Here is a 13,553-nt window from a genome sequence, read left to right as displayed (position 1 = left end):
AGCCCCGAGATTCTTTGACATTTAAAAAAAGTCACACTTGGGGACCCCGAGATTCTTTGACTTTGGCATTTAAAAAAAAAACGCACCTCAGTTCCCCGAGATTCTTTGCCATTTAAAAAATGTCACACTAGCAGCCCCCGATATTCTTTGACCTTTAAAAAATCACACTTGAAATCCAAGAGATTCTTTGGCATATAAAAAACCAGACTATGGGGTTCCTGAGATTCTTTGGCATTAAAAAAAAACATTCTGGGTCAGGCGCGGATACAGGATTTCGTTCAGGGGGAGGGGGGTCAATTTTTGTGCGATTTTACCTATCTACCAGAAATTCGTTCTAAACAAAAAAATTTATAAAATTTTAGCTAGTATACTCTTTTTCACATAACATGGGTGACATTTGGTTCTTTTCATTACACGTGTAGTGTACAGTAGAACCTCGATAATCCTAATTAATTGGGAACAAGGTGTGTTCGGATTAACGATTTGTTTGGATCAGCAATTTTCCAAAAAATCTGAAAGGGAATTGAATAACAACTTCATACACAACTGAAAACAAACTTCAAGAAAGAAACCTAAATTTTATTAAATAAAACTAAAGAATTCTTGAGCAACAATGGATAATAGATACATTCTAAAAAAATATTACTTCGTGACCATAAACACGCTATCTTTTTGGAATCCACACCCCGGGATCTATACCCTGAATTTTTTCAGAATTTTTAGACGAATTTTTCAAAAATGAAATTTTCCATTATGTATTCGCATTACCGCCATTATGCAAATTTCGACCCATTCTCAACGATTTTCGAAATTTAACTAAATATATTTTCTTGTAGATTTTGAACCTCAGAAGTCACTTCTGGCTTCATTTCTTCGATAACTTAAACCATTTTTCCAGAGTCGTCCAGTTGAAATATCGCAATTTTTAAAAATTTCGGAAAATTCGAATTTCACAGCGAATTTTCCGAAAATATTGCTCCTTTACCACAAACATGGTATATTTTTGGAAGCAGCACGTCGGGATATATATCCCTGATTTTTTTCAGAATTTTTAGGAAACTTTTTCAAAAATGGAATTTTTGTCATGCAAATTTCTATACATTTTCGATGATTTTCGAAATTTAACGAAATACTTTCTCTTGTAGATTTCGGGTCTCATTTCTCCGATAACTTCATCCGTTTTTCCAGAATTAGTTAATTAATTCAGTGCTTTGAAATATCGCAATTTTTAAAAATCTCAAAATATTCCGCACAACATATGCAGAAAGATCTTGCGTCATTTTTGGAAGTAGAAGCATGTTTTCAAGTTCAGTTCGAATTGCAGAGTTTTTGTTCGGATTAAAGAGGCATCGACTTCAATAGCCTCTGTTCGGATTACTGGATGTTGAGACAATCGTGAGTTCGGATTATAGAGGTTGTACTGTATTTACAAAATGAAATATGATTTCAAAATTTTGAAATTGGTCAAAATAAAGTACCTCGGTCGTGTGTCGGGGGGCGATCCACGCCTGCTCTGGGTCATCGTGACTCTTGAACATTAAAAAAAATCACACTTGGGTTCTTCGAGATTCTTTGCAATTTAATAAATATTGCACCAGGTAAAAAGTTAAGTACGAATAAGATACAAAAGACCATGGTAGTATTTTAAATAAGGTGTTTTAGTATGAAAGTCTGGGCTAAAATCCTTCTGGTTCGAATACTCTGTAATAGGACCACAATTAAGGGTTGCTACTGAAAATAAACCGCTGAAAGACATGAAATCGGGACTGGTAAGTGAGACGAGTAGCATGATCCTGCCGGTACAGGTTCTTGTGTAGAACATACTTTATGGTATAAAGAAGCGAACACAAAGCTCAATGTCAACTCCCATGTTTGAGTGGTACAGGCTGTTTTCACAGACGGGCGTTCAGACGGAGATCTAACAAAGCCTTCAGTTCTTTGTAAAAGGTTGAGAAATTGCTACCGGGTACTTCTACGGTATTGATATCCGGCTGGTGAGGCTTTGAGGCAGATAGGAGAGGGGAAGCCACCGTGACGAAATTTGACAGCCTGAGGAAAGTGGCAAGCGAGTGACCAAACCAGCGCAGTCGGTACCTGGGTGCCAGAGAGTTTTTTTAAGTGGCTCAAGCCAGGTATGCAGCGGCACGGAATTCCACGATTGTTCTGTCTGTTCCTTCGAACGTATAGGAGGTGAAGGGACAGTAACTCGACCAGTACCAGTTCAACTCAGAAGTGCACGGCATCCTACTGTCCTCCTGGATCAGCTTAGCAGATGTAGCTAAATATGAACTGACTTACAAATCGAAATTTATTTCGCACTTAACAAGTCAGCCAACCTCACCTCCTATAATGCATCCTACAAAGAGCAAGACAAAAGGGCTTTGTTGAAGGTTCACCAGTACCTATTTGTTCGAGGTACTCCTTCACCAAATAAAACCTGGAACTTCGGGGTGAGGTTCCAAGTCCCATCGGAATAGTGCCGTCCTCCTTGTTGACCCACACTGGTGTTGGATTCGAGGAGGTAATGAAAAGCTTCTTGGTGATGCTGGTCCCTTTGTGGAAAGCCTAGAGCCTTCGGACGGGTAAGACGGAAGCCTTTGACTCCTAGGATTTTCATGTAAAAGCAGACCACTTATTTGAAGTGTTGATCCTTCCACGTCAATAATAAAGAAAACACAACAAGGCCTCTATGAAAGCGAGGAAATGTGTCAGCAGTTGAGTTTGATTCGAACCCAAGTCTCCCACTTGCTAGGTTAATGTAGAGGCCCGAACTGCATGTGTGGCCACGACGATAGTCGAAGGGATAGTGTGCACCTGCGTGTTGCCGGACGGGTATCTTGACTAGTAGACTATCAGGCGCCGTGATTATTTTTCTTCACTTTCCACGTTGTATCGTGTCTCCTACAACATGATAAGGATGGTTAGATGATGTGTGTCATAGCTGGTTTCATTTCCTGTAAGGGATCGAGTTGTTCTAAGGCAGATTTCAGCATTTAGACATCAGTCGATAAATATAACGGAGTTTTTCATGGGAAAATTTTTGCTTTGATCGAATGTGTTACAACGTGTATGCAGAGGGAAACCAAGAAAGAAATCTACATTTTCATACACATCGAAGTTTTGTCAAGAACTTGTAATTAAACAGGGATAAACAAATCGAATATAGAATTTAGGCAGATTCAATAAAAACGTTTTGTTTGGCTAGATACCTGGTCATTGGACCAACAAAAAAAAAAATAAAAGGCTATAATGATTATTTCAACTTCAAGAATGTACATTTGTTCAGGGACTTGTTGATTTGTTGAGTTTTTAAAGAAATGTTCTCGGAATTATAATGGGGCTGCCCAAAAAAGCTTTCGAATGTAAAATAGAGTCCACCAAATAGTGAACCTTGACTTTTTGTTTCTACTACTAACTGGAAATCGCTGTAAACAGCTGAGGATTATAATAGTGATGATTTATAAAGCTTACCTGCTTTGGAGTTGTTTGTTTGAAACCTAAAATGTGTTCACGTACGTCTGATTCATAGAACCTTGTTCCTTTCAGGAAATTAATCGGATGTAAATTATCATTATCATAATCCTAACCGATTTATTGGTCGTTTCCAACAAACAGAAAGTCAGTGTTTATTATCTGGCGGACTCTACTTCATAATACAAAGTGATTTTTCATGGATAAGTAGTCAAGTTATCTCAGGAAAAAATGTAATTTTTAAGTAAAAATCAAATTGACAGTATATCTTATAGTGTTTGACGTCTTTTATAGGTAACACTTAAATGGGGTAAGTAGGTAATGCTCAGAAGCTCTTATTTTGAGTAAGTTTCACGTAGCGTTGAAATCCCAATAGTTAGTTATTAAAATATGTGTTAATATTCTTATCTGGCTATGTGTTGTTCAGGGAAATATAATTAAGACTTGTTTCTTGTACCTGTAATGATATTTCACTTTTTAACATTTAAATTTAAATTACTTACACCATCATTATGGCTTTGGTTCTAATATATTGTTTGCCTTTCACATTAAGTTATATAACTCTCGTTAATAAATGTAAAGTAATAAGTAAGTAAGTAAATTTCTGGTAAAAAGAATCGATTGTGAAAGGCAAAAAATTTAAACTGGTAGACGCATATGTGCAATAAAACAAAAAATCCTTAAACATTGTATATTTTGTTACAAAAATACAAAATCAACTTAAACTAACTTAACCTACGTATAAAGCTTTCATAAGTTACATTTAAAACTATGTACAGACTGTAACAACATTGCAAAAAAATACAACAAAAATACATTTGCACCCTTCTTATACAAAAAAATGCTTCATATTAATCACATTAACTAGTATGCAAAAGAGTATCAAATCCACTGGCATCAAATTTACACTTTCCCTGACTTTAGTAAGGACCGGATCCTCCTGAGGGCGCTCCGTAGTCACTGGAGGGCGCACTGGGCGCAGAGGGAGCTCCATACTGCGATTGCGGGACTCCACTATCTGGATAACCACCTTGCTCTTTCTACAAACCAAAAATAAATCAAAAATCTCTACTACCACCCCGTCCGGACTCCTTACCTGTGTCTTATACCTGATGAAGTAAACCTCAGGCTTGCTGGGCTGCGTGGGCGCAGGGGTAGGAATGTGAATCTCAGGCGCATCTTCAGGTTTCTTGACCAAAACGTAGACCAAGGTCTTTTCTTCGTTCTGAGGCTGCACTGGGATGACGGGAGCGGTGGGGGTTGGTGCAGTTGGGGCTTTGATGAAGATGATCTTGTAGTGTTTCTGTGGGGCAGCGACGTGAATGGGTTTCTGGGGTCTGTGTTCTTCGGGTTCTGGTGGTGGAACGTGGACGTAGACGTGCTTATGGACTACTGGGGGTTGGGCGGGGGCGCCGTACTGGGGAGCGGGAGCGCCGTAGCTGCTGCTGGGGGCGCTGTAGCTGTTGCTGGGGGCGCTAGGGGGGCTGTAGCTGTAGCCGGCCTCAGGGCGGGCGTAAGCCGCTGCCATTAAGGCAGAAATTAGCTGTAAAATGGTATTTTTTATTAATTTCGTAAGGAGAAAGTTGAAGAATGAAATTATTGTGATGGGTAATTACGGCTTGCGTAATTGAGCGTGACGGATGTGACTGTAATATGAGAGCACTTCGAAGAGGGGTATTATTAAAGGTAAATTCGGTTTTATTATGGGTTGAGGTTATTAGCGGTGGGCTTTCACGGGGTGATTAATGGGCAGGAATGGATTTGTGTTTCTGGTTATATTATACGCTTAAATGTGAATGTAAGGTTAAGAACGTATGTCTGTCTGAAAAACTATTGTTAATTGTGTACAACAAAAGAACTGCTATGATTTACGCCAGGACGGTAATGTCTTATTCTTTCGCGCTGGTTTAGCCAATTTTTTCTAATTTCTGGGAATAAGTTTTACCAGTTTCAGTTTCTCTTTTTTTAAATGTTCTGTTATATCGATATGCAGGTACGTGAAATTGGATCAAATTCGTTTTTTAACTTATAAAATGATTCATTAATAAAAGAAAGTGATTACATTAGTTTATTATGTCAAAATAACGACACCATCGACGTTTTTTATGTAGGAACTCTATTTTTTCTGGTCTACATATTGAAAGTTCTATAATTTTGGATTGTTAAATTATGGGTTTGTAAAAAAATCCAGACGTTTGAAATTAGTTTCCTTAAAAAATAAACCAACTAAAATTTTATAGCACTGTATAACTTTTACATCATAAACTAGAAACTTAAAATGTTTTTTTATTAGATTCTGACAAATCTGGCTTGTGTAAAATTCAGCTTCAAAATTTTTAATACATTAGTAATACCATATGATCGCAAAAAAGTCATCTAGTAGGCCACGAAATTAAAATTATTTTTAGAGCATTGCTGCTGTTTGACACTTCACTTAACAGTTAAAGGGACGAGTTTAAAAATAAATTGCATGACCTACTAGGAGACTATTTTTGATCATACAGTATTTTTATTTTTCCTTTGCAGGCGATATTTTTGGATAGGAGTATATTGAAGAATTTCGAATATTATATTTTTGAAGTTGCGCAACTCGTGGGCTACGAAAATGTAAATTTCTTATTTTTAACAGATTGTTTGTTGTGTGTTGCGGTTTTGCCGTCTGTCTGTCTTTTGAATTTTTTTTTTGAATAGATGTATATGTTTACAATAAATTTCTCAAATCAATCTCTTCGAAAAAAAGATGACGTCATGTTGAGACATTTATTATTTTAAATAAAAAAATAACTTCGGGCTATAAAATTTTGATTTATTTTGTAGGCTACGTATCAGATTCCTTCTTAAAATTTTGATGCGATACTAACATTATTTAAATAATAATAAACATTATTAAATAAATTTTGATAAGGGCATATTCCCCATTATATAGTTCACAAAAATATATAGCTTCTACTGCTTTACTGTTTTTCTCTAAAAATATTGTTTACATAATTTTCCGTTTATCGACTTTTTTAAATAACAAAATATCCAAAAGTCGTAATGCTAAAAAACGAAAATTTTAAATTCTTATATTAATCTGAAAACGTACAAAAAATATGTTCATGTAGTAGGTCTAAACATTTGGAAAGAGTACAATATCGTATAATTAAAACATAAATTCCATATAATTAAAAAAAAATCATATCAAAGGAGCTTATGAGAAATAAAACTTCAGCCACCGGTAGAGTTAATTATTAATTAATACTCGTAATAATTATTATAAACACTTTTTTTTTATTCTTACTTTGTGATAATTTTTTTAATTTTTTGTGGTACATTTTAGTAAATTTTAAATTTTTTTAACATTTGTATTGTAGAAATTTTACACAATATAAACCTAATGATCAAGTTTTTTTTTATTACTAAATTAATGAAACGTAATGTAATTTAGTAGAGCAGAAACAACGTCAGCAGGATAAAGACATCAACAATATCAGATTTTTTGAGACAAAAAAATCATTGTTTGTTAAATTAAAAAATGAAAAAATATTGCTAAAAAAGTATTTGTTGTAAAATCTTACGAGGATAAATAACTAATAAAGGTAATGCTTAAAGAGCTGTAACAACTTATATTATATATATCTGCATTTATCAGGATATGTTTCACGGCCTTGTACGATTTAAAATTTTCATCTAAAATTAAACTGAATACAAAAAAAATTTATATTGTGAGTTACGTCATATAGTGCCTGAAAAGCCGATTTTTTTTGGTATATTTTAATGAAATTTCAGTTTTTCATTACTGGTAATTAGTGGACTTATCCATTACAATTATACTATACCGATTGAGGATGTTAAAAGTGGAAATGAAATCAGAACCCAAAAATTTGTAGAATTTCGTACAATTGACTACCGTATTTTGAAATGGGAAAAGCCAGGTTATGCATGCAACTGAATTATATACAGAGTGAGTTACCAAGCTTAGAACTCACACATTTTAGTTATTTCTATTAAAGCATCGTGTATATTTTTAGATATTCTGATTGACCTCGTTTAAGGCTTTATAATAAAAATTTGATTTTGAAATTCCGCGAAGAATTTTTTGCTGTGGTATTAATAAAATATATCGAGAGAAAGAGAACACTAAGGAAATTGAAATATCTGTATTTGAAAATTGTAACATTTTAGATTTTTTTGTAAACACTCTGTATTTTAAAATTTTATTGAATGGATACCACAATAAAATGCATACTTATATTTATTTCTCTATCAAATATTGCAACACAGATCTTACAAATTACATTATTGCGGTTTTTTTCTCAACCTTTGCATTGCTAAAAATACAAAAAAATGCAATAACTTGGCAACGTCGCATCGGAATTTAAAAAATACACTATCTAGAACCTAGAAAAAGAGTAAAGAGGACCGCTCGCTTAGTGGCTCACCCTGTATATTAGATTTCTTAAATATATGGAAGAGAAAGTTTGAGGTACGAGATGTTATACTTTAGAATTACATACTGAATTTAAAACACAAAAGTAACTCTGAAATTAACAGGGTGTTCGAGAAAATAAAAATTATTTTAAGCATGTACCTATATCACATTGGATTTGAAAAATTTTAAACCATACCTAAATGAAAAACGTTGTCAATTCAAATTTTTGGCAAATTTATTTTCTACAGGGACAAGCAGTTTGAAGTAACTTTAACAAATCAGTCGAAAGGAAATACCCTGTATATTTAAAAATTCGTGCTCTAGTGTGTTAAAGTTTTATACGATTTTCAACAATTAATTTACAGAATAAACAGAATTAATAAAATTGCTGCAATTTTTAACGCCATCTTGTTTCGAAACTAACTTCAGTCTAAATGGGTAAAAATAATCCGATAACTTTTTGATCGCTTTTCCAGAAACAAAAAATATTGAAAAAGCTCTACTTTAAGAGTGAATTAATTTACCAGTACATTTTTCATTTTGGACAGTTTTCCATTTCTAATTGTTATGCAGAGCGAAATTTTTGATTTTCAATTTCTTTTTAAACGGTACTCGACAGTACTTTTATCGGTACTTTCATTGCACTCATTGTCTGCTTAGTCACTCTGATTCAGAACTTTTACTCAAGGACACTCGCCAGCCGCTACAAACGTTGTAGTATTGACTTTTTCCTTTTATTCAAATACTACTACACATTTTCTGACACGGTACTACTTTTGTTTTCACTACTAATATAATAGAAAGTGATTTAGTACCAAGTAGGTTTTGTTTATTTATGTCAACAAATCATTCAAAGACGCGGTCAAGTTCAAGAAATTGGCAAATGCTTCTGAAAGATAAACTTGAGAAACCTATTGAGTGTTTGTTCAATGAAATAAGAGAAAAACGTTTTGGAATATTTAAACGTTAAACGAATGTTTCATAAATTAATGAAGTAGTTTGTTTGAAATTAATGATCAGGTGTGAAATTCCGACACAGCTATAAACAATACGATGTTAATTAACCGCATATTTATTAGCGTCAACGTACTTTGGCGCTTTAGCAAATAATTTTGAAAAAAAAAAAATCAAAAATGGTACCAGAAATTAATAAAAAAAACTACCGGTCACTATAAATTTAACGAAAAATAGCAAATCCTTTGTAAATACTTCACTATTCAACCACTATCACGCACCATCCACCAGGTACCTACCACAAGAAATTTCATCGTTGCACTCGTCGCAATCAGCACCGAACTAGAAAATTCCGTGCAAACGAAAGTATTTATATCCGCCACCCTAAAACCGATTCAGCGTCATAGAACCGTCGAAGAAAAAAATTACATAAGGTGGGGTACCACGAAGATGAGTTAGGTCAAACAGACCCCCTACTCCAGCCGTCGCTACTTTCTTACACTCATAGATGGTACCGTGATGAAAGGTAAAAGTACCATCGGTCAACATTCTTGAGCAATTCGCCGCCCTTGCCTAAAAAAATCCAAACAGTGTCGTAACAGCCAAACTCGTTCTAATCGAAAAAAAATTGCGCAATTTTCAAAAAACGCCGTTACGTAACAGATTGGGATCTCGAAGGTTACGAAAATCCATTTTCACGCTGACCTGTTTTCAGAAGCGTTGCGGAAAATGTGAGTCGGAAGTGGACGCGGGTTTATTGTTTCGGTGTTCCGCTTGTTGGCGCGAATTTCTTCTTATTCAAATTGACATGTCTTATGAAAATTTTGTAATTGCTTAACGACGTTGCTTGCTATTGTGTTATTACAATTGAGTTCATTTGAATATGTGATGTTGCGTTCGTGGCTTGAAAAGTGTGTTTTTGCGGGTTATGTAATTGCCCCAAATATTTGAGGATCGACAAAATCAATAAAATCAATATACGCGATGTGAGGCAACCGGCAATGTCAGTTTCATTCGCATGGTTATATTTAAAGGTCAATTACGTTAGAAGTGTCACTGGCTGTGTAAATAATGCCAAGTAAACAAAGTCAAATTTTGGCAATTGGGGTTTTTGGTCTACGAAAAAGAATCCTTTGTTTGGTAAACTACTTACCATTTAAATTCCATGTTCGATAAGACGTTATTAAAATGCCACATTAGCGCTAGTCATGTTGAGATTTTCTCATTCCTCATTGCATAAACGTGTTATTAACTTTTTCTAATTTTATCATCACTCTGTTACTACTATTGTCTTATTTAGAAGCAGACCGGCAATTTACATAAATTTCCCATAAGTTGTCTGAGTTGTTGTTTTTTCTAATGAAAGTGTTGATGAAGGAACAGGAATTAATGACAAAAATAATAATATGTAATAAATTACACGCGCTTTGTTGCGGTTAATGTGGGTAAAGTCTAATTACATTCATCATTTAATTATTCATAATAGTGACAGTTGTGTTTTATAACATATCCAGTTTTGTGAGAACATGGTTTTAGTTATTAAAAGGGGGATTTCAGATTTCAGTTTTTGAACCAGAGAAAAAATTGTGGAATATTTTCTTTCATTTTTGTCTATTTGATATATTTTATTTTTAGTTCGTTACGGTTTAATATCATCTTCAGTAGGTATGGACAATGTTCGTGGATTTTTTTCCGAGCGAAAGCTAACGAAATATTGTTAATTGTTTTCTCGACATTTCATGCCCCCTAGAGAATGAAAAAATGGGTCCCCATTTCCGTCTGTTATTATTTTTTTTACTTTTACATTCTTATTCTTGCCGGATTTCATCTAATTAATTTTACAATTTCATTCCTAAACCTGAAACTAGTTTTCTTAATTATTGCTGTTTATATTTTCATTATTTTTTTCGTTGTATAATTTAAACTTACTTTCATTTGTTGTTTTAACATTTGGCTATTCTTATTCTATTTTAACGTTTCATAACCCCAACGGTGTGTAAAAATAGGTCTTCTGTTTCCATCTGTCTGTCGTCTATCGTCTATGTCGATATTTATTCGTCAGATGAAACTGCTGGGCTGATTGTTGTAAAATTGTATCCGTATTTTACGAATATCGTGAGATGGTAAAGTGCTGTCAAAATTTGTCTGGTCACTCCTACCAACAATTTGATGACGTTAGCTCAAAAGTTTGCAGGCGAAATAGTCTTCAAATTATATATGTATAATAACATATTCCTGTGCTTGTAGTTTTTACCCTAGGCATCCAGAGTTTCGCAAAAAAATCAACATTGTATAACAACGGCAGATTAACTCGGTTGATTAGTGTGTAGTGCTAATGACGCGAAGGTCGTGGGTTCGATCTCCTCATGGGCCACTTTCTTACTTCCAGAAAAATGGCTACTTTCATGTTTTCTCGACGTTTGCTGATCTCCAGAGTACGAAACAGAGGTCTCGCGTTTCCATTTCTGTCGTCTGTCTGTCGTCTGTGTCGATTTTTATTATATAGAAAATCTCTGAAACTACTCGACCGATTGTTGTCAAATTTTATACATATACCTGTAGAGTGAGTCACAAACCGCACGCTCCTCCATAATTTGTATTAATTATTATTAACAATAGATGAACAAGTTTAGACTAACGTTATACAGTTCTTTTAGAACTGTATACTAAAATTATTTTTAAATATACAGAGTGTTCTGTTTTTAAGGCATAACATAGAACTTTTTTCGAATGAAATACCCCACATATTTTTTTATATGTTCTGATTTACCTTTTGTTAGGCTTTATAACCGTAGTTTATTTTCGAAATTCCATTGCTACGTTGCCAATTTCCTTGAATTTTTTTAGTGATGGAAAAACAAAATCGCAATAAAGTTATTTTTAAATTTTAGTTTATAATATTTTGTGAAAAGATAAATAAAAGTGCGTGCTTTATTGTGGAGCAAATAAAATTGAGTTTTTAGGTATAGGGTGTTTATAAAAAAATTAAATTTCAGTTGTGTTCAAATATTCATGTTTCAGTTTTTTCAAGTACAACACCCGGTAGTTAATCCTGCATCTTATTTTGCTTTTTGTTTTCTTTCGTTTTTGTTAAATATTTTCTATATTTAAAGTCGATAGTTATTAGTTTTTTTACGAAGGCACAGACCGATATTTTGAAAGATAGAACAAAAAGTAGAATAAGGGAGAGTAATAAAATACAGGGCGTTCCATTCGAAAAACTACTGAAATGTGGATATTTCAAAAATAAGCTGTAGTTATAAGGTCAAGGAGGAGACTAATAAGAAAATACAAAAATATATAAGTAGGACATCCTATTTATAAAAACTAAATTGTGTCCATGTCTCGACAACAAAAACACTCTGTATAGTCAAAAGTAATTTTACTATTCAAAGAGCCGTACAACTCTGTGACTTTTCTTGAAATTTAATAATTAATTGGGTATCCAGGACGGCGCTATTAGTGTCTCACACTGTATATTAGGAGTAGGTATCGTGAAGACGCTAAAACGCTAACCAAAATTTAGCTAATCATCACCACCAACATGTTGGGGTTCCCTCAAAATTTTGTACATTAAACACTATTTAAATTTTCTGAAATAATACACACCTACTCCGTGAATTATTATAAATCTGCCTTGATTTTTAGTTACAATTCGTTTACAGAAATGTTCGTGCAAAATCTGTAGCATGTTCTATAAAACTAATTTCTCGCATATGAAGACAATTCGTAGTAACATCGTCTAAGACGCACGTCTTAATTTACAGTCTTACAGAGGTTATCACAAAAAAATAAATTTTTCAAATTTATAATTTTTCAAAGAAGCAGGATTTGTTGGTACAGGGAGAGGGAAGTTCTGGTCAAATAACATTCGACCAATTTTTTTTTCCTAAAAAATTGTACATGTTTCCTTGTACTTCAAGGGCTAGGGAAGTTCTGTGTACATAACCTCAGATCGAAGTATTATATATTTATTACACATATAACAATCTTGTACGTGGTGTTTCATTGCTTCACTGAACTTCAGTTAAGTTTTCAAATAATTTCATTTGCCATATTTTTTTATTTCTCGAGATATGAAGGTAGCAAAATAAAGCTATTTCCGGGAATTACCTTGAGGTGTTTGTGGCCATCGAATGCGAAAATGCAAGTTCCCGTTTCCGTCTGTGTGTCTGCTTGACCTCGGTTAATCTTGGCGATATTATATCTGACTGAAAATCTTTGAAACCATTGCACCGATAACTATAAAATTTTACGCTTTGACTTTGTCCTAAAAAATTTTGTAATACAGTTGCACAAATTCCGTTCCTTTATTTTTTTTGTGATAACTTTTATAAATTAAAAAATATACATAATAGCAGTCTCAGTTGAAGAAAAAAATTCGATTTTTTTATGAAAACTCAAGGCGGGTTCATGAACCACAAATACAAGAGTATGATATTTAAAAAAAATTAATTTGTGTTTACGAAAAAAAAAATGAAGAGTTGCCATTAAATTGTTTCAGAGGATGATCACACAAATTGTGTGCAGTGGTTTGCCATCTACACGATATTTCTAACATTTGACAATAATCGGTCCTATACTTTCGGAAACTATTTATCCAATAAAAATCGACACAAACAGACAACCATCAGACGACAGACAGACGGAAACTATTATTCTGGAGCCTATCAAACATCAAGAAAACTTGACAGTAGCCATTTGTCGGGAAGTAAAA

General features: G+C 33.8%; 1 protein-coding gene across 1 annotated transcript; it reads right to left on the bottom strand.

Annotated features, from left to right (window-relative positions):
- Nucleotides 1–4,196: 4,196 nt before the first annotated feature.
- Nucleotides 4,197–9,179, bottom strand: LOC135142229 (uncharacterized). Its single transcript, XM_064073906.1, has 3 exons — nt 9,136–9,179; nt 4,568–5,014; nt 4,197–4,511 (listed from the first exon to the last, which is right to left on the bottom strand). Exons 1-3 carry the CDS (start codon nt 9,148–9,150, stop codon nt 4,392–4,394), a joined length of 582 nt encoding a protein of 193 aa, XP_063929976.1. The 5' UTR covers nt 9,151–9,179; the 3' UTR covers nt 4,197–4,391.
- Between the last annotated feature and the right edge of the window lie 4,374 nt (nt 9,180–13,553).

The sequence above is a fragment of the Zophobas morio genome, unplaced genomic scaffold (assembly GCF_036711695.1).
Source record: "Zophobas morio isolate AGI-343-1 ecotype UQ-CSIRO unplaced genomic scaffold, CSIRO_AGI_Zmor_V1 ptg000046l, whole genome shotgun sequence".
NCBI classification, from domain to species: Eukaryota; Metazoa; Arthropoda; class Insecta; order Coleoptera; family Tenebrionidae; genus Zophobas; species Zophobas morio.
Note: the sequence above shows the minus strand (reverse complement) of the source record. Positions and strands in the feature narration are given on the sequence as shown.